The sequence below is a fragment of the Colius striatus genome, chromosome 27 (assembly GCF_028858725.1).
Source record: "Colius striatus isolate bColStr4 chromosome 27, bColStr4.1.hap1, whole genome shotgun sequence".
Taxonomy (NCBI): domain Eukaryota; kingdom Metazoa; phylum Chordata; class Aves; order Coliiformes; family Coliidae; genus Colius; species Colius striatus.
In genome coordinates, this window is record NC_084785.1 from 2,455,809 (window position 1) to 2,478,498 (window position 22,690).

The 22,690-nt window shown below is 46.2% G+C and overlaps 1 protein-coding gene across 5 annotated transcripts in view; it reads left to right on the forward strand.

Annotated features, from left to right (window-relative positions):
• The window catches only part of NSD3 (nuclear receptor binding SET domain protein 3), a 41,348-nt gene extending 18,686 nt beyond the window's left edge, over positions 1 to 22,662 (forward strand). For 2 of the 5 annotated variants that reach the window (XM_062015947.1, XM_062015946.1), the window contains 18 exons: positions 67 to 193; positions 3,344 to 3,444; positions 5,828 to 5,873; positions 6,442 to 6,572; positions 6,826 to 6,954; positions 7,617 to 7,743; positions 8,119 to 8,316; positions 8,906 to 9,076; positions 13,133 to 13,282; positions 15,614 to 15,770; positions 16,322 to 16,524; positions 16,986 to 17,098; positions 17,898 to 18,167; positions 18,386 to 18,502; positions 18,840 to 18,981; positions 19,074 to 19,180; positions 19,519 to 19,723; positions 20,287 to 22,662. In XM_062015947.1, coding sequence (XP_061871931.1) covers positions 67 to 193; positions 3,344 to 3,444; positions 5,828 to 5,873; positions 6,442 to 6,572; positions 6,826 to 6,954; positions 7,617 to 7,743; positions 8,119 to 8,316; positions 8,906 to 9,076; positions 13,133 to 13,282; positions 15,614 to 15,770; positions 16,322 to 16,524; positions 16,986 to 17,098; positions 17,898 to 18,167; positions 18,386 to 18,502; positions 18,840 to 18,981; positions 19,074 to 19,180; positions 19,519 to 19,723; positions 20,287 to 20,528 — 2,736 coding nt within the window. In that variant the 3' untranslated portion in view covers positions 20,529 to 22,662. Of the gene's footprint in view, positions 1 to 66; positions 194 to 3,343; positions 3,445 to 5,827; positions 5,874 to 6,441; positions 6,573 to 6,825; positions 6,955 to 7,616; positions 7,744 to 8,118; positions 8,317 to 8,905; positions 9,077 to 13,132; positions 13,283 to 14,061; positions 14,085 to 15,613; positions 15,771 to 16,321; positions 16,525 to 16,985; positions 17,099 to 17,897; positions 18,168 to 18,385; positions 18,503 to 18,839; positions 18,982 to 19,073; positions 19,181 to 19,518; positions 19,724 to 20,286 lie in introns of those variants that run through there. The other 3 variants (XM_062015948.1, XM_062015949.1, XM_062015950.1) reach the window with 3 other exon arrangements.
• Positions 22,663 to 22,690: the final 28 nt, after the last annotated feature.

Sequence of the window (22,690 nt, forward strand, 5' to 3'; positions counted from 1 at the left end):
GTGCCTGCTAGGAACAGCACACACATAACTAGGTTAAGACAACCTTTGCTTTGTTTTCTTTTTAAGGGAGTTGGTAACAAAACAGAAATAAGCGTCAAAGGACAAGAGAAACTGAATTCTTCATCAAATCAGAGAAACGAAAAAGCAGCAGTGCAAAGTGCTTCCTCTCCTGAAACAACCTCTGGGTCAACAGGTAGGCAACGTTGCAGAGTCTGTGTCTGCTCCTCAGCAATCGAGCATTGAAGTTCAAATATCAAACCCAACATTCTCTCATTAGTTAAGAATTACTGCAGTTAACCTCTTTCTGTTTACATGATAGCTGTAACAAGCATGGCTAACGTAACACATGATGAGCCCAGATGCTTGGGAAACACGGGATGTCTTTGTGATGGCATTGGTTGGTTTGGCCTCTGAACTTTCAGTTGTCTGCAACTTACAGTGTCTAAATCAACATATTAGAAGGATGGTGCCCTGTGGAGAGCAGATGGCAAGTTGTTTTAGGAGAAAACATAATGGATGTGTGTTAGCAGAGCGTTGTCGTGGCTTTTGGCACCAAATGTAAAATACAGCAGCTGGGATCAAAGGAAGAGAGTCTGGACGTGGCATAGTTCAGTGAGGAATGGCTCTCAATCAGGATGGGTGCTTCCCCAGACTTTGCTGTGAAGTTCCTGCATAACCTTTGTAAACAGTAGTGATTTTTATTTGTTTTTAAACTGTTTCAGCTAACTCCATCAGCAAAATGAGGTAAGGCTTGCCTTCTGAAAGCCCTGTAGGGGCCCCATCGTAAAGCACTAAGTTTTGAAGTGTCATGCCTGGGGGAGAAGAACCACTGCAGCAAATGGTGGAGCTTGAGACTGAAAAGGGAAAGCCCAGAACGTGCTGTTTGAAGTTTAATGTGTGGTACAGTGGTAGAGAAGAATGAGGAGGATAAACATCCTGAGTGCTTATAAACTTGAGGCAGAAAACCAGCTTTTCTTGTGTGTGTTTTGACTTTTGAGAACTAGCTCATGGGGATTCCCCCAAAGGGACTGAGCATTTCCTCACCAGCAGAACCTTGCCTCCAGTATGTCCTCTCATCATCCTCAAGAGGAGGCAGATACCTTTTGATGAAAGCTTGGAGGTTCCAGGAAAGTTTTGAGTCATCCTGAAACAAGAGCTTTTCAGTCTTTATCGTGACTTCTGTCCATCAGCCACAGGTTTTGTCCAGGCCACGTAAAATCCCCGTTGACTAACGTGTGTTTGGTACCACACTTGTAATCACGTCCTTGGTATAGTCTGAAACATGCTTCATTTCACACTGGGTATGGAAAAGTAACTGTAGATTGCAGAACACCTTTCTCTCACAGTAGGATGTACAAATGCTCCTGGTATGGAAGCAAAAAGGAAAGGTGGAAGACTTACTACAACACATATGCTAAAACCCCTCTTTTCTTCTTGAGAAGAAAACTTGGCATCACGGTGCCAAGTGTCACTTCTGCTTTAACCACCCATCTGTTTGGTTATTTCTTCCTTTCCAAACATAAAATAAATGAGCTTCCAAGGCACAAACCTCAGTGGTGAGCACATGTGAGACCACTGTCCTGTGCATACATGCTTCAGCTTCTGCCTGTGCTTGCTTTTGGGCAGGCTGCCTTTGCCACGTGCTGTTTCATGGCCTGCACTTGGGGACTTCCCAGGCTGAGCACTCCTGGTGTTGTGGTGTGAGTGGGATTTCCTCTGCTGTGTGTTCCAAGATGCTGCTTCTTTTCAGTTTCTGTAGCTACTTCAGGTTTTTTCAGTCTCTACTTTGCCTCTTCTTTACTGCAGTAAGGAGCACAGGGAGGAACGTGCCAGTGACTGAGTGAACCGTTTGGCCACATGTGCTCAAATCTGCTTTAAGCTGCTTCAGAAAATTTTATCTGAGCTCCAAGGTGACAAAAAGTGGCCCCTGGCTTTGGTGTTGAGATCCACTGGAGTTGTGTGAGCCTCTTGAAGGATGTGGCTCGTTGGATCCAAAAGCTACTCCTGTGCTAACAGGAAGGATGTTGAGCTGAGCTAATAATTGCTGAATTACTAATGTCTAAATGGTTTTATTAATTAGTTAATATGATGTTAAACACTTTCTCCCCTTGAAGAAAAACATTCCCCCCCCCAGAATTACAGTAATTAGAAGCTTTTTTTCAACTGGAGAGTGTAGTTACTGAGACACTTCTGAGCCTTGATGGAAATGCTCATCCAATTGATCAAGATCAATTATCTTTTCTTCTTTAAAGTCCTTTCGAAAGGCTTTCTTCAGTGTCTGATTGAAGCCTGCCCATCTCTCTAGATATTTTATCTCCTAACAAGAAGACTGAGGTTCACAGCTTCTGTCAGTGTATCCATCTGGTACAGTAAGCTAACTCCTGCTCCGAGAGTTTGTGTTTTGGTTTGGAAGAGCACAAAGTGTTTTACATTTGTGTCTTTTTCAGGTGAAACACCCAAACCTGAAAAACAAGAATCATGCCTCAAAACAGCTCAGTCTTGACATTCTGGTTTTCTGTCAGGCTCTCTTGTCCTTGGTTTCAGAAGCTGCCCGTGGTGTGAAGTGTTGTGTACACCTTTCTCCCTGTGCCCGTTTTGGAGGTGCTGGAGCATAGAAAATCTTGTGATGTTGCCAACCTTGGTTGTCAAAAAAGCCGCAGCACCTCCTCCATCTCTTGAAATGCCACAATAGCCTTCATTAACCTGAGTTTGGTTGCCATGGTAATAGCTGCAGAAAGTTGGTTTTCACTTCAGTGATGGTAACACACCATGGTCACTGCTTCTGTGTGTGCTGAGGGGCTTTTCATCCCTCAGAGTCTTTAGCTGAGCGTTCAGCTCCCGCGTCGGTGGCACTTGTTCTAGCGCGGTCCTTGCTTGAAGCTTTTGTGCCAGCCAGCTCTGATAGAAGGCTTTTGCCCTGCAGAGCAAGGGCACAGAGCCAGTGTTTTGAGTGAAAACCTGGAAAACTCCTGTTAGTTCAAGAGATTGATTGTGGATACCTACTCACAAACACCAGAGATGGACTGTTTGGTTCAAACTTAACCCGAGTGAAGACTCTGCTTGAGAGGTGTCACGAAAATCACTTTGCCCTAGACTGGATTGCAGCTCTTTGTTTCCCTCTGGTACTGGTGAAGCTGATCTCTCTGTCTGTGGAATCAGAACGTGTTGTCTGCAGCTGTGGCACCAGTTGGCAAATAGCTTGGAACTGCGTTTAAAAATAAAACATTCAAAAGAGGAGAAAGTCTTTGGTTTCGTTACTTTATCTGTTGACTTGGTGTTGAACATCTTGCTGTGCCTCAGAAATACAGGGAAGCATATCATGGAAACCTTTTTCCCTCTTCAGGTTCTGTAGAAAAGAAGCAACAGAGAAGATCGATTCGAACCCGCTCAGAGTCTGAGAAATCCACCGAAGTTGTGCCAAAGAAGAAGATCAAAAAGGAGCAGGTTGGCTTCCTCCATGTAGAGAGTTAAAATATATTGTATTCGTAAATGTTGTGGCTTATATTGGTGCCTTTTTGTTTTTCTCCATTTTTCCCCATCGGGTTTCGTTTTGGACTATCCTTCATGAAATCCCCTTGTCAATGCCATTGCTGTGACTCTGCTACTGGCACCTTCACAGTATCAGTCAGGCTATGGAGAATGGGAACTCAATGATGCAAGACTCCTAATGAACCTGCCTTCTTTACTTTGAGATTTCTGTTATGATCAAAATGATCTCGTTTCAGTAATTTCTCTTTGATGGAATTGCCACCAGGCTCCTTCCTTTTGCTCTTGATTTAGCTGCTGGTTTGTATTGAGGTTTTGTTTTTCCAAATGAAGTTAGACTGATTAATCTGACCACTCTTGAAAATGGACTTTTGAGAACGATTTGACTCAGAGATGAGTAGTCAGAGGTTTATGTTGGCAGACGTCAGCAGAACACATCCGGGACCTCCGTTCTTTATTTTTCCCTTAAGTAGATCTGACGTGTACAGGGCATTCCTTTAATCTGGGTGTTAGACAGACAAATGTTGTTGCTTTGAAAACTAATCTGCGTGGAAAGGAGCAGGAAAGTTGAGTGGCTGGACGTTCCCATTCAAACGGCAAGTTGTTGGTTCTTTTTCCTTCCGTCGTTGGTTTTTCCCTCTGCGGGGGCCTCTCTGCTTGGAACCTGAGAGTCTCAGAGAAGATATTTCCTAGGGTAGCCTTTACCAGTGAGACTTTTTAAAGAGGGACAGTCAGGCTAAAGATTGATATGGGAAGAGGGACGACTGTTTCGATCTCTTTTGTTTTAATTTATTCTTTGCCCTTTCGGCTTCGTTTTGCACTTCATTCCCTTCAGAGACTGAAAGTGGACCCAGTTGCTTTGGGTTTTCCCCCACCCCCCCCTCATTTTTGGTAGCATTCACGTCTGTGCTCAGCAGAAGAATGCTCTAACCCGAGAAAGTTTCTTGCTGAAACTTTAAAGCGACATAAGTGTTGGGTGTGAGATACCTGACACAGCCCCTTAAACCTCGTGCCCTGAGGTTGCAGCCTCCCTGTTTTTCAAATGAATTTATTTTATTGTTTGTAAATGGTTTGTTGTTTTTAATTTAACAAAGGTATAAGAACCAACAATATGAACTTCATGGACCCCAGTTAGCTTTGCTTGCTTCTATTACGTAGCTAACTAAGACTATGAACGTTTAAAAGTGCTTTTCTCAGGAAAAGTCTATGAGTAAGAGTTAAGCAGAGATGCACTGTAATGCGCATAACCTTGAATGTATTAAGTTATATTTAAAGAGAAAACCTTACTAACTCACAATTACGCAACAATATTTGTTACCCAAAGTCAAGTTTCCTTGCAACTGATTCCCAAATTAGTCTGCAACAACTTGGTATAAAATTATAACTGGAACGAGTACGATTTAATGGGAAGAAACAAACTGTTGATGCTACTGTTACAGTGACTTAGTGGAGAAATAAAAGTGATTGTTTAGATTTTATATTTGTATGCCGAAATGTACCCTCTCCAAATCCTTCTATTGTATGTTTTTACCTATTGTACAACAAAATAAAATATTTTTTAAAAAAATTAGAGAATAATCCTTAAATATTTACTAAATGTGTTTCTACCTGCACCTGTAACCACATTGCAAAGAAGCAACCTGTAATCACCCCCTAAAACCAGGATTGTAGGCAACAACCTCCCTCTGTAATTGCTGTGCAGTCGCCAAATTCTCCCCGTGTTCCATGTACGTTGGCAGACCAGGTTCTAAACGTTCCCTTTCCATAGAGGATGGGGAACCTGCAGCGCTTTTGCAAGAGCCTAAGCCTGTCCTGCTTAAGTGTGTTGCTGCCATTGAGTTTCCGGCTGTATCGAGCCCTGCAACGCTGGGTGCAAAGCCCGTCCCGCCAGCGCCGGGCGCCTTGCAGCGCTCCATACAGACACCCTGCTCCCGGGAGCTCCAGGGCACGCTTGGTGGACGGGTAAGCCGAGTGTCAGACCTGTAAAGGGGAACTTGTGCTTCCTGAGGTGTGGGGTTTTACAAACAGCATCAGGGTTGGCTGCCAAAACGAAGCCCGCTCCTGCCTGCTGGACACGGATAAAGCTTTCCTGTCATCTTCGTGCCCAAAGGGAGGGACTGGGAAGGACCTTGCTAGTGACCGTGTGGCTGCCTTGTCTCCTGGCGCTCAGCGTAGGCAGCTGGCGTTAAACCCAACAGGACGAGAAGGCTCACACTGAGAAGGGGAGGACAGACTCCACCTGAGTTCAGACATGCTAACAGCTTAAACTTGAATGTTTTCTTTTTAATACTAGGGAGAAAAATTCCTCTGGTTTTAACTCTGGATTTTCCTATTCAAACAGGTTGAAATGGTTCCACTGACAGCAGTGAAGACGGGATTGCAGAAAGGTGAGTCACCCGCGAAAGTAACCCTCGCTGAAACTCCCTGACTCATCACACGTCAGCAGTGGCTTTTGTTCTGTGTCAGCTGCAGCTTTTGGTGGTTTCTGGCGGTGAACGTGGCGGATGCTGAGTTTTAACTTCTCCCATGGGGGTTTCTGCAGTTGCTGTTGCTTGGTTGTGCGTTGCTAGTTGGGAACGGTGTTCACTCATGTGCTGGAAGTTCTCCTTCTGGACATTCCTTTAAAAGACCCTCTTTGCTGAGCTGCGTTGTGAAGGTGAATGCTGAGGAAGTAATCTCCTGAGGGCTTACCCTCTGTTAGACATAACTCAGCAGCTTCCTCCACTACGTCAGCATCTTCAGCTCTCTGTCAAAGATCTTCCTAAGGTGGTTTTTCAGCCAAGTAACTTTTCAAGGAGAATTAAACTCGGTAACATTGCAAACTGAAAACTGAGGCTAGCAAACAAAGTACAGTTTCAGGCTCTCACCTGGGGTTTTCTTTTCTTCTTCCTTTATTGATATGAAGCAAAGGCTGGAGAGCATCTATTAAAACTAACTTCAGTGTGTTGTGTTAAGGTGCCAGCGAGATTTCAGATTCTTGTAAACCTTTAAAGAAAAGGAGTCGTGCCTCGACTGATGTAGAACTGACTAGCTCAGCTTACAGAGATACGTCTGACTCAGATTCAAGAGGACTTAATGACTTACAGGTAAAGGCATACTGTTTCTCCCAGGGACTTGTTCAGGGATAACTTGTTCATGTCAGCACAGCAATGTGGCTTTTTGCTTGGATAGGTAAAACACAACGTTCTTGTGCAACTCTAATGAAGTTTAATGACTTTCAAGGACCTTTATATCTCTTGATGTATTGCTCTTTTAATTGGTGCTGTGTGTGTTTTTTCACCACGTGGTTGTGCTTTGGGAGTGTCTTGTTTGAGTGCCGTGGATTTCTCCTCTCTGTAGGGTAGTTTTGGCAAACGTTCAGACAGCCCATCAGCCGCCGCCGATGCCGACGCTTCCGACGTGCAGTCAGTGGACTCCAGCTTATCCAGGAGAGGAACTGGAACAAACAAAAAGGACACTGTTTGTCAGGTAAACGATGGTGCTGTAAGGAAAGGAATACTAAAGATGTATCATCCATTTCTGTCAGTTTGAGCTGAGGCACTTTTCAAGTTGCACTGCCTGGTTATAGCCGTGCCTCCTGGTTTGACACCTCAGATTAAGTATCCAGGCTTGTAGGAGGTTTTATGGTCTGGAGATGATTCCTAAGCCCTCCTGCATGCTGGGAAGGTCAAAAGCTAGAAGGCAGCATCCAATCCATACCTGTTAGCTTAAGCAGAAAAAGTAGATGCCATTTTCTGCTCCATTCAGAGATTCTAGATGGTCTTTTAGTGTAGGGCAGAGTGAGAATTTATCAGTATTTTGGAGAGAAAACCCTGGAATCTTCTGGTCAGTTTCCCAGTTGATGTGAAGGAGACACTCTCACTGTCCAGGTGCCTGAGAAAAACAGGAATCCAGATGGATCCTGTAGTGCCTTTCCCACCTCTGTCCAGGCTTATGCTGGTAAGGTGCAGAAAGTCTTCAGCCAACCTTCAGAGACTTACCAGGTCTGCCACAGGATATAGGCCGTGCCTCCTGCCTTAGCTCTGAAGCAATTTCAGCCAGTTCCTATTCTTTGTTAACATCTGATAGTCACTTGCATGGAAGTGCTCCAGGTACCCTTTGCTCTCTGAGCAGCTCTCTGCTCGTTTCAGATCTGCGAGAGCTCGGGTGAGTCGCTGGTGTCCTGCGAGGGCGAGTGCTGCAGCGTCTTTCACATGGAGTGTCTTGGCCTGAAGTCGATGCCAGATGAGAAGTTCATCTGCACTGAGTGTAAAAATGGTGAGTGTGTCCCTGTGTCTCCCAGCTGGGGAGGGATTTCCCACTTGTGATAAGGAGCCACGTTACGGTCAGAGCACACGAGACCGTAAGTCTCTAGGTTTGGTTATTGTATTACAGTTTTAACCTCTGGGGGCAGACTCTCCTCTTTCACTTGGGAAGTACCTGGTAAGAAAAAAAAACTGATCAGTTGCTGAGAGTTTAACTCAGAATAAGGGGCTCTTAACAGTAATTACATAGGTAATGTGGATGATAGCGACCAGCTTACCTGCTTGAAGGAAAGTGGCTCAAACTCGCTTCCAAAGGTGGTTTTCCTTTTGAACACCACCTGTATCTCATCAAATTGTCCTTGACAGTTGGGTTTCCTTCCTTTCCAAGGAGAGCACACGTGCTTTTCCTGCAAGCTGCCTGGCAAGGACGTGAAGCGCTGCTCCGTCAGCACGTGCGGCAAGTTCTACCACGAGGCCTGTGTCCGCAAGTTCGCCACCGCCCTCTTCGAGTCCCGGGGCTTTCGTTGCCCCCAGCACTGCTGCACTGCCTGCTCCATGGATAAGGATATTCATAAAGCAAGCAAAGGTGAGAACAGGGAGGCTTTTCACCAGCAGGAGGAAGCTCGGATGCGTCAGCACAGCAGCTGTGACTGTATCTCTGCCCTCTAAGGCCGCGTGCAGTGAGGAACAAGGCTTTGCTCCTTAATGAGCTCGTTAGCTTAAAAGTGTCGTGGGTGGCAGAATGAGTAAGAGCCTGAGCCCACTGCTGAAGTCTGCCTGGAGCCATCTTTTGTTGCTGGGTGTAGTGGAAGCCGAGGGTTAGCAGGGCAAGGCCTGGGGGTTTTTAAGAGCCAGTTGTTGGTGGCCTTTAGAATAAATATTTCTGAAGGAAAAAGAAGAATGATAATCCCTGTAGAAATTAACCAAGTATGAAACAAGCCAAATAGACTCTGGAATGATTGGAACCGTGTGTGTTTTCTTAACAGAGTTTTGAAGTGAAAGCCGCCTCTTTAACTTCTGTGAAACTTCTTTTTAAAGGTGTAAAACGTTTCTTTTTAACCTCCTGGTCTGATTGGAATAAAAACAAAGCCAGCCTTGCATCTGTCTGTGGTGTCTCCTGCCATATCCTGACCCCAGGGTGACACGGTGCATTTCTCTGCATTTATATTGAACAGGTCGCATGGTGAGATGTTTCAGATGTCCCATTGCCTATCACTCAGGAGATGGCTGTATTGCTGCAGGAAGCTTGTTTGTGTCATCCCACATTCTCATCTGTAGTAACCATTCCAAAAGGAATCACTCCTCATCAGCTGTAAATGTAGGCTTTTGTTTCGTTTGTGCAAGAGGTGAGCACACTTGTTTTTTTCCCCCCTGTTCTATAGTTCTGTGGTCACTTGTGCAGTTTAGTGGTAAAAATAATGTGTTTGGTCAGGGCCTTCCTCCCTTAGGGATCTCTGGGATTGAAATGCTGTCTGTGATATTTTGGGGGGGTTCAACAGTTCTCATGAGACTCCCAGGTGCTGTTTTGGTCCAGAATGTGATGCTCAGAGGCAGGGATAGGTACTTGTTTTGCCAGTAGGAAAAAGTGGGTGCTGAGCCCCAGCTGCAGCCCTTGGGAGCTGAGGGCGGAGGCTCCGTTGTTGTTCGCTGGCTGTTAAGCAGAAGGGGATTCCTTCATCACTCACAGACATGAAACTGGTTTGGTTTTTGAGGCTAAAAGGTAGGATTTACTCATGAGCTGGACAAATCCGTTTTAATTTCTACCTCCCATCCCACTTGAGCACTGTGACAGAAGAGCATTTGCAGTGCTGTCTGTAGACAGCTTTCATGCTGGAATTTTCCATTTGCCAAAGTTTTGAGGTTGTTTTTTTTCCCGTTTCTTTTGTTTTTCCCCGTTTTTCCCACTTGTTACTTTTATGACTCTTTAAGTTGCTGGTCTTCTGCCAGAGAGCAGGTGCAAAGTTGCAATGCATCAGGTGCTTTAGTCTCAGAATGCAAAAAAACCCCCTCATTGTTCTCTCAGATCAAGGGAGGTGACATGGTTAGGTGCTTGAATAATAATGTGTATCTTAGAGTGTTTCAAAGGTTTGTTGGATGTGTCAGCAGCTTTGAAAGCCACTAGTCAGGAAGTGAAAATGAAAGGAGTCTTGGACTTCCTTGTTTTCCCTTGTGTTCCTTCAGTTGGAGGTTTAGGATGGGAAAGAGTGCCTTGAATTTGCAAGAGCAAAGTAGTAATCAAAGGTCTTTGAGTAGCAAGGGAAAGAAGGTGCCAGAATGATTTGCTTTCTGCCTCTCTTCTTCCCCTTTGCTCACTTTTGAGTAATTTTGGAGCCACTACACAGGATCAAACTTAAACTGAACTATGTCTTAAGATGCAGCAGCTCAGTTGGAAACATTTGAGTTTTAGAATGAGCTTTACAAAAGTGCCTTTGAATGTGTAAGTAGATCTTCTCAACATGGGTCAGTGTTTCTCCTTTTGTGGGCTCATTGGTACAGTTTGGGGCCACCCTCAGAACGGGGTGTATGTCATGTGGCTCACACCAGCACCACAGGAAGGATCACGTGCAAATATGACGTTGTATGTGTGTCTCTGCTCTTGGTTTAGGTTTTTTAGGCAGCTTTACCCATGTTTTGTGTTTAGTTTTGGTGAACAGTACTATTACATGAACAAATGCACAACCTGAACAGCCAGACCAGGGCAGTTGCCATGTCTCTAAGGCAGAGCTAGCTGAGAATGTGTGCTGGAGCATTCTGTTAGCAGAGAGATGCTTTGGGGCATCCTGCATCAGATGTGAACTCTGAGGAAAAACAGATACCCATTAACAGTGCAGCCAAGAGTTACCTCCAAAAGCTCAACCTAAACATGCAGAAAGAAGTTGGTTGTTCTCTAGAGCTGAAGTAGAACCATGAAGAAACATTTTCTGTAGCAGGAAGAGCAGCTCCATCACATTTCCAGCACTTTGGTGTTCAGGTTTTTGTCTCCGTTGCCTGGAGTCAGTCAGGTACCAGGATCAGAGATAGCTGCATGACAGAAGCGTTTCTGTGGATCTTCTCTGCTTGGAGTGTCAGATGAGAAATGTCTCTTGCAAGGTCCAACAGCGGCTTTAGCCTGCCCCTGTAAGTATTGCTCTTGAGTTCTGTGCAGTGGGATGACATCCTGTCCTGCTGCTCTGCTCCTGCAGTTTGTTCCTTCCCAGCTCGGAGTGCTGTGTTTGTAGTGAGCTGTGAATGGGAAGCTTCTGCCATTGGGCTTTTATCCTAAATATTTTGTTTTCTACCGGTTTCAAAACACTGTTGAGCTGTAGTTTGAAAGTGCTTTGCATCCTACAAAACAGCTCAGCACACTGGCCTTTGTGCTTGATTAAAACCATGGCCAGCTTCTCTGGGCGCCTGGAGCTGACTCGAGATCCAGCTATCACAGAAGAACCTGCTTAGCTTACTGCAGTAGTTTGGTACAGTTGTGTGTGAAGGTGAACCTCCCTGGCAGGTTGTTTTTCTCCAAGTTTTGGCTACTTACTCAATGACACAAAGGTGTAAAACAGAGACCTCCCTGTTCTCCTGGGAAGAAGCTGTTTTAGAGCTTTATGGAAAGGAATATCTGCTACTTCACATCCATCTTACAGGACATCAGGACTTAGGGATCAGCTTCCAGACCTGAGTTACAGGAAGGGACTCTTGTGCCTGCTGAAGATGCAGAGCTTCATTTATTTCTAAGTAATAAATGAAGTGCAGAAGAACATTTCCATGCTTGTTTTGTTTTGTTTGCCATTGTTTTGGTGATTCTGTTTATACCTGAATCTGGCTTCATCAAAGCTGAAACTCCACCAGCCTGTATTTTCTCCTGGCAACATAAGTAACCTGTGAACCCAGCAGATGGGATTCCCTATCCTGTATTTTCACTGAGTCTTAGTTATGAGAACTTCAGATGTTACTGACTGAAACCTCTGTGCTTCACAGCAACTGTGTCCTTGTTCTCCTGGAACGTGTTGGTGGGGTTTGTTTCTTCTGGGCATAGCTGGCATGGGGAGCCAGCGTGCTTCACTGAAGAAAGATTGTGTTAGCAAACTCCCCCAGATGGGTTGAATTGAGTCCTGTCTAGTCAGATGTGGTCAGCACAAGGGACTTAGGGCAGGAGCACTGAGTGCACCTGCGCAGAAGGGAACAGGGAATCCTTGGGCATCTCTGTGTTATGTCATTAGTTTCAGCTGGTACAGAAGGAGGAAATCTGTATTTGGATGCACTGAGGTGAGAAATGTAACTAGGAGGAAATCTAGAAAACACACAGACTTGCTTATGGTGAGGTACTTGAAATATGGTGCATTTTAAGACTTCCCTTTCACCTTCCTGAAATATCCTTCATGAGGCACTTCACAGTTCAGCTGATGGCACGTGTAGGTCATTCTTGTTTGGTGAATCCCCCTGCCCTTTGCAGCAGGCTGATGCCATCCTCCTCACAGCAGCTTATGGGACACTCCATTTCAAAAGCTTCTCTACAGCACTCAGCTCTGTGGGTGTCCCAAGAGGGAAGGAACTGGTGGCTCTCTTGGCAGCTCATCTTCCCTGCTTCTTTGGGTCTCAGCTGCTCTGCTCTTCCCATGAGTTACTGGCCAGATGCTTCTCATCTGTAGCTGTGGGGCTCTCACCTGGGCTGCCTGGCTCTTGGGAGCAGTGAGGAAAAAACTCCTTCTTGGTGGAGAAAGAGAAATGGAAAGAGGTTGTTTGGACTAGAGGCACACAGGAGAACAGAGTGCTTGACTGCTCCAAACAAAGCAGCTGTGGGAGGGCAGGGTTGGGGGAGCTTTACTTAACAACAAAGGGCATAGGGCAGAACTTTCATCCATTCTTTCCCCTCTGGTGCCCTGCAGAATCATTGCACTCCCCCTCCCCCCTTGTTGTTGTTTTGTCCAACACAACTGTAAAGGCAAAACACTCTCACAGATGAGACCTTTGAGACAGATCTGTAGTAGGTGGGATGGGGAGCTCTTGTCTCGCACGGCTGCTTTTCCAGGCTGTAGCCCCAGCTGGCAGCATGACCTTTGCAGTGATTGTCATCCCCAGCTCTTCAACTTACCTTGCTTTTTTCATTTGGGGGGCAGGGTGGGTCACACACCTTTAGAACTGGTTGCTTTTCCTGTGCTTTTCTTTAAATAAGGTTAAAAAGCACAGTTGAAGTTCCACACAGAAGCAGCTTCTCCATCACGAGGTTTTTCCCAGTTCAGTTTCATTTGAGTCTCTTTCTTAGTGAAGAAACTTTTCTGCCAGACTTTTTTTCCTCATTCTCTCTTTTATTTCACTGCCACATTTGTGCATCAGAGGCGTTCATTTGGTTGGTTTGATTTTCTCCTGTGTGGAATCATGGGTAGTTTCATTGCAACTCATCTCTTTCTGTTTGTTTCGTATAGGGTTGGTAGTGCAGGATCATTCAGACCCCCTGTTCAGTTCATATGCCTATAAGTCCCACTACCTACTGAATGAATCAAACCGTGCTGAGTTGATGAAATTACCTATGATTCCTCCTCCTTCGTCAGCTTCCAAAAAGAAATGTGAGAAAGGTAACCAAAATAGTTTCTTTCTCTTTAATTTACTTTCTCTTTTTCTATGATTTCCCTTGAAACCCAAGGAGAACTGTCTGCTTGTCCAGCACCACTGGCTGCTTCCCAGCAAACATCACTCATTGATTATTGTGAGCTTGTGTTCATGTTGTTGGCAACTTTTTGTTGTTGTTGTTGTTGTTACAAAAGGGCTTAAAATAATTGCTGTCACCAAATTGTCCTTGAGAGAGGTTAAATGGTTTTGCATCTGGGCTGCTCCAGCTTCAGGGAGGCTGTTTCACAGCTCGTGAAGAGGAGGCAAGCAGAGCTTGGTATTGTTGCAGTTTAGTACTTACCAGGATGATGTCAACCAGCAGCTTAAATTGGTTTATGTGAGGAGGAAGAGGGGAGGGATGTTCTGTTGCAGATGATCTAGGTAGCTGGTGCAGAGCCTGAGGGAAGAAGGGGTTTCTCAGGTTGAAGGAGGGTGGGTACTGTGTCCATCTGGAGGGAAAGGCAGCAAGGGTTTGCCTGCATGTGTGTCCTGGAGTCTCTGGGCCTCGTGTTCCACCTCAGCCAGCCTGGGACAGCCGCTGCTCCTTCCCCTCCTCGCTGGAGCAGCAGGAGGTGAGGGATGGAGGGTGGGCAGAGGGGGCTTTCTGTGCTGTGCAGAGAACCTGCAGCTCCAGGGGAGAGAGAAGCCTTTCAGCCTGGTGTTGGGTGGTGCTGCAGGATCTCAGAATGAGAGAATAACTGTTGTCTGTGTAAAACACTCAGCTGTGATGTTTTATTCCCCACAGAAATTTGATGTCCCGAGGGTGTTCAGAAACGCTGCCCCATTACCCATTCTGCAGTTAGGTTGTTCTGAACCTTGCTAGATTGGTGGCTTTTCAGTAGTTCCTGTAATTCCTGAAAACAAGAATTATTTTGAGCCCTCTGCTTAGCCTGAGCAATACCTTACTAATGCATCCTGAGAGCAAAGTGCTGGGCTTTCTTCTCGCTTAGCACTCAGAGTTTTGTGTTTGATTTGGTTTGATTTCTTTGCATCTCTTGGCATTTTACCATGGTGGATAACATTTCAGTAATTTACACTGGGCCTGTATTTCCTCTGAAATCAACATTTGCAAATCAAAAAACCCCAGGAAACAAGAAAGATTTCAAAAGTTAAAGCTTGCTAAAGGGTTTGGGGAGCTCTGGCAAATCCACGTGTGGGGGGCGACTGGGGATTTTCAGCAGAGGAAATACAGTATTGGTCATGCAACTGATTTGTTTAAGGAATGCTTATTGTGACATGCAACAATCAATCAATGCAATGAGGTGTTGGAAAGTCTATAGGTGGACAAGATTTTCTGATAAGTGTTTGAAAGTTACTATTCACACTTCTTTTGATCCTGGGGTTTAAAGTGGCTCTAAAGGCTCTCAGAGTCTCTCCCAGATTTTCTGTCTTGGGACACAACAACTTGTTCACTTAAAAGACCCCTCTGTGTCAATAAAAATGTGTGTCTGTATATTTTATATACTTACATATATAAAATATTGCTATATGTGGGATGAACCAAGTCTTATTGGATGAGCTGCTTTGTTTGCTGAGGGTGGCTTAGAGACATGCTCTGGCTCTCCACCTTTAACACAAATGCCAAAATACCAGCCAGCCAAAACAACTTTTGTCTCCAAACACATGCAAACTTCAGACGTGAACTTTAACCACTGAGCTGAGGTTCCCTTTGTGCACAAAAGGAGCTTTTGGGAGAGGGACAGCTTGTGAGGTGTCTCATGCTGCATTCCGTGCTGTGCTCACACAGATAAACTTCCCTTCTGGTGCAGTGAACACGTATCACCACAATTCCTTCATCATGCCCTTGGTGCAGAAAAGCATTGATCAACCTATAGGCTGTGGGGTTTTTAGTGTGCACTAACTGATTGCTGGGGGATTCAGTCATAACAATGTTGATTGAAAAAGTGTTTCTTAAAAACGTGGTTATTTGTCAGTTCTTTTGGCCGTTACCAAAGAAAATAAACCAAAGTTTTGGCCACTGCTGAAGAAACAAAAGCGAGTGATGGCTCTCAGCTGCCTTTGGGGATGGTGCTCCTCCTGCCAGCTTACCTCACGGCCCAGCTGCTGTTCTGTGTGTCCTTGGTGCAGGGAGGAGTCACACCTTGCACTTCCACACTGCAGAGTCTTTTTTAACCAACGTTGTTAAGTTTGACTTGATCCCTTTCTTTGACCATTTTGTTTTCCTGTGGGGCAAAGGGCAACGTAGAATGGATGATTTAAAGGGGGTGTCAGTTGCTGTGCACAGAGGGAAGCAAACCCTTACTTCTATCAACCAAGCAGGGTTTCTTTGTTTAAAGGTGGCAAACTGTTGTGCTGTGAATCCTGCCCAGCTTCCTTTCACCCCGAGTGTCTCAACATAGAAATGCCTGAAGGATGCTGGAATTGCAATGACTGTAAAGCTGGCAAGAAGCTGCGGTACAAGCAGATCGTTTGGGTCAAGCTTGGGAATTACAGGCAAGTTCCCTGCTGCAGGGGTTTAATGCTTTGGGTGTTTTTAATGTACTAGGGAGTTACAGGAAGATAAAGCAGCTTGGTCTTCGTAAACAGGAACTAGAAATACAAGAACTCACCTGCCTCGTGTCAGACATCGATTCTCCTGCTTTCCCCAGGCCATGATGGACCCTTGACTGCACTTTCCTTTGCTCTGTCGAGCGCAGTAGCGATACGGAAACCCAGGGGCTGTCTGATAGAGCTGACATGACCTAGCTTGTGGCTGCTGACAGTCGCCTGCAGGAGCACAGGCATCTGTAGGTGATCTCACACGTGGCACAAGAGTGGATCTCTGTTCTTAAAAGGCTTGTCCAGATTTGGAGTAAGGGCTCTTCTTGTGTTTTGCATGGTGCTTCCCAGGTACTGCCAGAGGGAGCCTTGCTGGCATAAGGAAGGAGTTGGTTTCTTTAAGAGAGGGAGACCGTCTCTTCTTTTCCAACCCATTTAGGCAAACTCAGAAGCTGAGGCTGTGGTTCAAGGGACTTATCTTTTCTTCTCTGTTTTGCACTTTTCAGGTGGTGGCCAGCAGAGATCTGCAATCCCAGGTCTGTGCCTCTCAACATACAGGGCCTCAAACATGATATCGGGGACTTCCCAGTATTTTTCTTTGGTTCACATGACTACTATTGGGTACACCAGGGCAGAGTTTTCCCTTATGTTGAAGGAGATAAAAGCTTTGCTGAGGGGCAAACTAGTATTAACAAGACCTTCAAGAAAGGTAAAATCAAACAAAGTTTATAGTGGTTTATGACAAAAATTCCACGTGTTTGTGTCTCCATCACCACTTAACCTGCATGGGAATATTATGTGACTAGTGTTCTGTGTTCACCTAAAGCTGCAAACCTTGTGTAGATCCCTTGACTGCAGATAAAAATATGTTTCTTTTAAGTGCCTACTCATTGTGTATTGTTGTGGGCCAGTTCAATCCTTCCACAAGCTGGGAAATGTTAAGGTGGAGTTGGGGCTCTGCTGCATGGGATCATTGCTCAGTATCTCGGTACCGCCTGAAAAGCTCCTGACGATAGATTCATGCTATACTGCAGTAACTCATTTTTAGCTCGTGTTTTTGTTTCTAGACTTCTATTCCTAGCTTTGTTTTGAAAAGAAAAGCTGCATACATGTATGTGTTTGAGCAGCAGCTGGTGCTAATCGTGTTCTGTTTCGAACTCCCTCACACAGCACTTGAAGAAGCGGCAAAGCGCTTCCAGGAGCTGAAAGCACAAAGAGAAAGCAAAGAGGCATTAGAAATTGAAAGGAATTCGAGGAAACCTCCACCTTACAAACACATTAAAGTGAGTTGGCCTCTCTCTTTCCCTGTTTGTATTCTGTGTATGAGAGCTCTGTGTATTTAAGCCGGTGTTTGCAGCGATTCAAGCTTTAGGAAGGACAAGTAAAGGCTTTGGCTGTTCTTTTCAAGAAGCTTTTGCTCTGTCTTATAGTGCCATAAAACATTCTTTTAGCAGACTATTTGGGAAAGAGAACTAAGGGTTGAAGAACAGTTTCACCTAAGGGAGAGCTTTGCTGATTGCAGGCTCATCTTGGCTGTCTTGGACACATGGTGGCTATTGGAACTCACTAAATACTTGTTACCTCCTCATTAGGAGGAATACCAGCTGCTTGTCCCAGTGCACACTGCAGAGTCTAACTCTTGACAGCACTTTTGGCCACCCAGGACTCAATGTGGTTCCTTTAACGTTTCTAGGTTTAGTTAGAAGAAATTCCAGTGAGTTGCTTGATAAGCTTTTTGTACTTTTTGTCCCTGAGCCAGTAACACTACAGTGGGGAGACTCACGCTGCTCTGTCTAGTCGTGAGTTTTAGTGTCCCCTGCCTAACTGTGGGCTCCTTTGAGCAGAGTGTGTCTCTAGTTCAGTCAGCAGTAGAGTGGCAGCTGCCACCTAAAAGCACATTCCTCCATCTGCTGCTGAATTGCAGGAAGTGTACTTGTGACACGCTGCCCTTCAGAAGAGATGATACAGTCACTGTTTCCTTGCCTTCTCCTGTCAGCTGATGATTGGGCTCCAGCAGAGCTGTCTGGTCTGTGTTCTCGTGCACCATTTTCATCGTCTATTCCTTTCCCCTTCGCTCCACAGTCCAACAAGGTGATAGGGAAGGTTCAGATCCAGGTAGCCGATCTGTCAGAGATCCCTCGCTGTAACTGCAAGCCCTCGGATGAGAACCCCTGTGGCCTGGAGTCCGAGTGTCTCAACAGGATGCTGCAGTACGAGTGCCACCCGCAGGTGTGTCCCGCGGGAGAGCGCTGCCAGAACCAGTGCTTCACCAAACGCCTCTACCCCGACGCCGAGATCATCAAAACCGAGCGCCGGGGATGGGGCCTCAGGACCAAAAGGAGCATTAAGAAGGTAGAGTGGCAAAGGACAAAGGTGGCCGTGGCCGTCAGTGGGGTTTCTGTGGAAACGCTGCAACTCTGTACCTTAAACACAGATTCCAGCGAGTAAATGTTGCGTTACAGACGTGACGTTTCTGTAGGCTTGGAGCTGTTTTGACGAGCACCTTAACCTTGGCGTCCTGGGAAGCAGTGAGCAGGGGTCTCTTACTGTTGCTGCCTGTTTCCTTTCAGGGTGAATTTGTGAATGAGTATGTCGGGGAGCTGATTGATGAGGAGGAGTGCCGGCTGCGCATCAAACGCGCGCATGAGAACAGTGTGACCAACTTCTATATGCTAACTGTGACAAAGGTAACTCTTGCCTCCTGTTCAACAGCAACTGCTTAGGGCTCAAACCAGGGGCAAAACGCTGGCAGCAGTTCTGTGTCCGATGGTACCCTCCCACCAACGTCTGTGTTTCTCCTCAAGGGCATGGGAGGAAAGATGAAAGGGAAAGCTTGTGTCTTTAGGTTGTGCACTCTGTGCCTGCTTCCCTTCTGTAAGCACCAGCCCCCAGGTGCTGCTTCTAAAACGAACTGTGCAGGGAACACTTGCCGCTTTTAACCGACTTCAGCCTATTTTTAGCTGCCTTAGGCATGAGCAGCCACTCGTGTTTGTAAGCACTAAGTGTGTCTCTCTTCGTTTGAAGGACCGGATAATAGATGCTGGCCCGAAGGGGAACTACTCCCGTTTCATGAACCATAGTTGTAACCCAAACTGTGAAACACAGAAGTGGACAGTGAATGGTGACATCAGAGTCGGGCTCTTTGCTCTTTGCGATATTCCTGCAGGTAAAAAGATGACGCCGTTTAGCCGGTGAAGTGTCATTGGCACAAGCCTGCCTTTGCTCAGGGGCAGTAAAGTGTTTTCCTCTCAATTTCAGGAATGGAGCTAACATTTAATTACAATTTGGACTGCCTGGGCAATGGTAGGACTGAGTGTCATTGCGGAGCAGAAAACTGCAGCGGGTTCCTGGGAGTGCGTCCAAAGGTACACGGATGAAAGGGGAAGCTTCTCTTCCCAAACCCAAACATCTAGTGAGAGAAGGACAAAGACAAGTTCTTGGCTTATTTAACTCTAGTCTATGTAATACTTCCCACCCTTGAAAGCCTTTTACATTTCCACGCTGTTGTGTCTAGGGTGAAGTTAATGGACCAGACTGTGGTAATTCAGATACACGTGGGTGGTCGTTTCTGGCTTTTGTAGCTTAAAAACTTATTCTTGAGTGGCTTTGAGCAGAGTTCATGCAAATAAATCCCCAGAGCTGATGAATTTTAATGCAAGGGGTTTGTAAAGTGACTGTGTGCTGTGATCTTTGTAATTGCTAGACAGCGTTTGCAACAGCAAATGAAGAGAAGGTGAAGAACGCAAAGTTAAAGCAGAAGAAACGGAAAATAAAAACAGAGCAGAAGCAGATGCACGAAGACAACTGCTTCCAGTGTGGAGATGGGGGAGAGCTAGTCATGTGTGATAGAAAGGACTGTCCCAAAGCATACCACCTCCTATGCCTTAACCTGACTCAACCACCTTTTGGTAAGAGCAATCCTCTGGCTTCCTCTTCATCTTTCCCTCCCTGCAGCAAGGCAGTGTTTGAGCTGAGATGCACCAGCCACGTGCATTAAATGCAGCTTGTGTGCCTCTGCAGTACCACTCGTAGCTAGAAATGCATCAGGTGCCCCTGTTCCTAAATGAGAACCCACGGACAGAGGGTGAAATTTCCTCCTCTTTGACTGATACGATGTCCCAAAGTCACTAAGTGCAAATGAAGTGACGGCTCAAAGCAGCGACGTCGCAAACCTCGTGTGTAGAGCTCGATGAGTCAGGAAATGTGGTGTCTTGAGGAGATGGATCTATTTTGAGCTCTGGTTGTGCACACAGCAATGTTTTGAGCCAAGTAGAGGCCTAAAAAATGCAAAATGATTAAGGAGGGTTTCCAGTGTAGTAAATGAGAAGCAGGAGTAGCAACTACAGTGAGAGCTGATCTTTCCGAGCTCCCTTCATTCATCTGAACAATTACAACACGGAGTGAGGGTTAAAGGCCCCGAAACACACTAATTTCAGCTTCCTGTCTCTCTCCCTTCCCCTCCCATCCTCAGGAAAGTGGGAATGTCCGTGGCACCAGTGTGACGTCTGTAGCAACCCTGCAGTTTCCTTCTGTGAGTTTTGCCCTCACTCCTTCTGTAAGGATCACGAGAAGGGAGCGCTGGTGCCGTCGGCCTTGGATGGCCGTCTCTGCTGCTCCGCGCATGACCCCAAGTCTCCTGTGGCACCCGAGTACTGGAGCAAGATAAAGTGCAAATTGGAAGCACAGAATCCTGTAGAGGAAGCAAAGGAGTGAATTTGGTTAAAAACAAACAAGGGAGGGGAGAAGAGGGGCAAAGGGGCGATGAACTTGAAGAGACTGCTACTCCACATTCAGTCTTCGGCGTCGGAGCCGTCCTGGGACCTGCAGCCGGGACCATTGAACCACAGCAAGCAGGAGCAGGCAGTGGGCTTTGGTTTTTATTGTTTGGTCTTTCTTTTTACCCTTGAATGTGCTACAGCAGCTCTTAACTGTTGGTGGAAAACAAGAAGCATCTCGGCCTTCAAAGCAAAACGTAGAGCTTTTGACAGCGAGAAGAAGATTCCTTCAGACGTGTTCTTGGGGTGTAGAAAGCGAAGCATAGCAACATATTTATTTATTTAATGTTTAAAGGGTGTTGAAGATCTGCTTTGGGTCAGTCAACGTGTCTTTAAAAACCAACTAGCAAAAGCCAACGTAACTTTTATGCCTAGGTTATGAAAAGAGTCCAGCTTCCCCACTCTGTAACACTGAGATGCCGTAAAGACAGACGTGGGTGGCAGACCAGGTGACCTCTATTCCAGTACTTACCTGTAAAGGCATTTGGAGAAGGTAGGTTATCTCTCACGTTAACTTGTGGATATCCCTGCAAAGCTTTTCCTAAGAGAAATCAGGTGTATGACTTGGGAGGTGCTTGTGAGATGAGATCTGGTATTGTTGAAGGAGGAAGTCGTGGTTCCTTGCTCGAGAGCTGTAACTGTTGTTTGCAGACAGGTGCAAAGTCAGAAGGAGCTTTAATTGCTTGGTGGTTGTTCCTTTGTCCTGCCTAATTTGGAAAACCTTCCTGTCTGGGAGAGCCTCCCTGCAGCAGGCTCACTGCTGAAGTCTTAATCCTTTCAGTGGGAGCTCTGCCATTGACTTCTTGAGAGGGAGGATGGTTCTGTGCCTGCAGATCTGTCATCCTCAGCTCAAGAGAGACAGGGAACTGCTGCAGAGAGGCCAGGGCAGGGCCACCAAGATGATCAGGGGACTGGAGCATCTTCCTTCTGAGGAAAGGCTGCGGGACCTGGGGCTGTTTAGTCTGGAGGAGGCTGAGGGGGAGACCTCATAAATCCCTAAAGGGTGGATGTCAGGAGGTTGGGGCATCACCTTTTTCTGGGTGATGGAAAGGTGCTGGAACACAAAGAGTTCCATTGAAACATATGGGAAGACTATTTTACTTTTGAGGTGAGGGAGCCCTGGCCCAGGCTGCCCAGGGAGGGTGTGGAGGCTCCTTCTCAGGAGGTTTCCAACCCCACCTGGACACATTCCTGTGCCCCCTGATCTAGGTGGGAGCTGATTCTGCAGAGGAGTTGGACTGGATGATCTCTAAAGTCCCTTTCAGCCCCACCCATTCTGTGATCTGCCAAGTCTGTGCTTGTTTCACAGCAGTTCCATTAGTGTGACTGATTTCTGTTGCTGCCTTCTCAGGCTCCTGTTGGCTTCACAGACAACGTGAGCCTTTGGGAATGTGACCCATGTTTGTCTGGATTGAATGGGTAGGGTGGACTGTTGATTTTTGTTTTTGCTGAGAGTCGTCTTCTAACTTTAATCTTCATGGTTAATGGAGCTAAGAAATATCTCAGCACTTCCTCACTGAACAGGGTATTTTCTGTCTGGGTAATGGGCAGTATTCACAGCAGCCAACTTCAGCCTTCTGCAGCAGTCCTGTCTTGGCTTTCCTCTGTTCATCAGCAGAGGGACAGGCTCCTTCAGTGAGGCTTCTGAAGTGGCTTAGGTAGGCTCCTGCTCTAGATTCCCATTTGGAAACCTCCATTTCTTGGGCAAGGAGCCTAGTGGGGACTCATCTCCCCAGGTTTAAGTGTTTGAACCTCCTCCCCGAGCCCCTCAATCTTGGAAAGCACTGTGCATCTCCCCCTTCCCTGCTAGAGCTGGAGAGTGCTTTTGATGTGGACGTTAGCTGCCTTGGTGCTAGCTTTTGGCTAATACTCCTGAGTAGAAAGAACATCAAGTGTTCCTGGCATCTGGCTGAATTAAGCCTTTGAATTAAGAACCTTGTCTGTGGGCAAACGGCTTCCATAAACCTCCAGGAACACGGTGGCTCCTCAGTTCAAGGAAGGAGTGGGCTGAAAAGGTCCATGTGGGATTTTAGAACACATCTTGCCTCTGGCTGGTGTCCTCCTCAGTTTTACGTGGGTGGGAGGGAGGGAGAAGGCTTT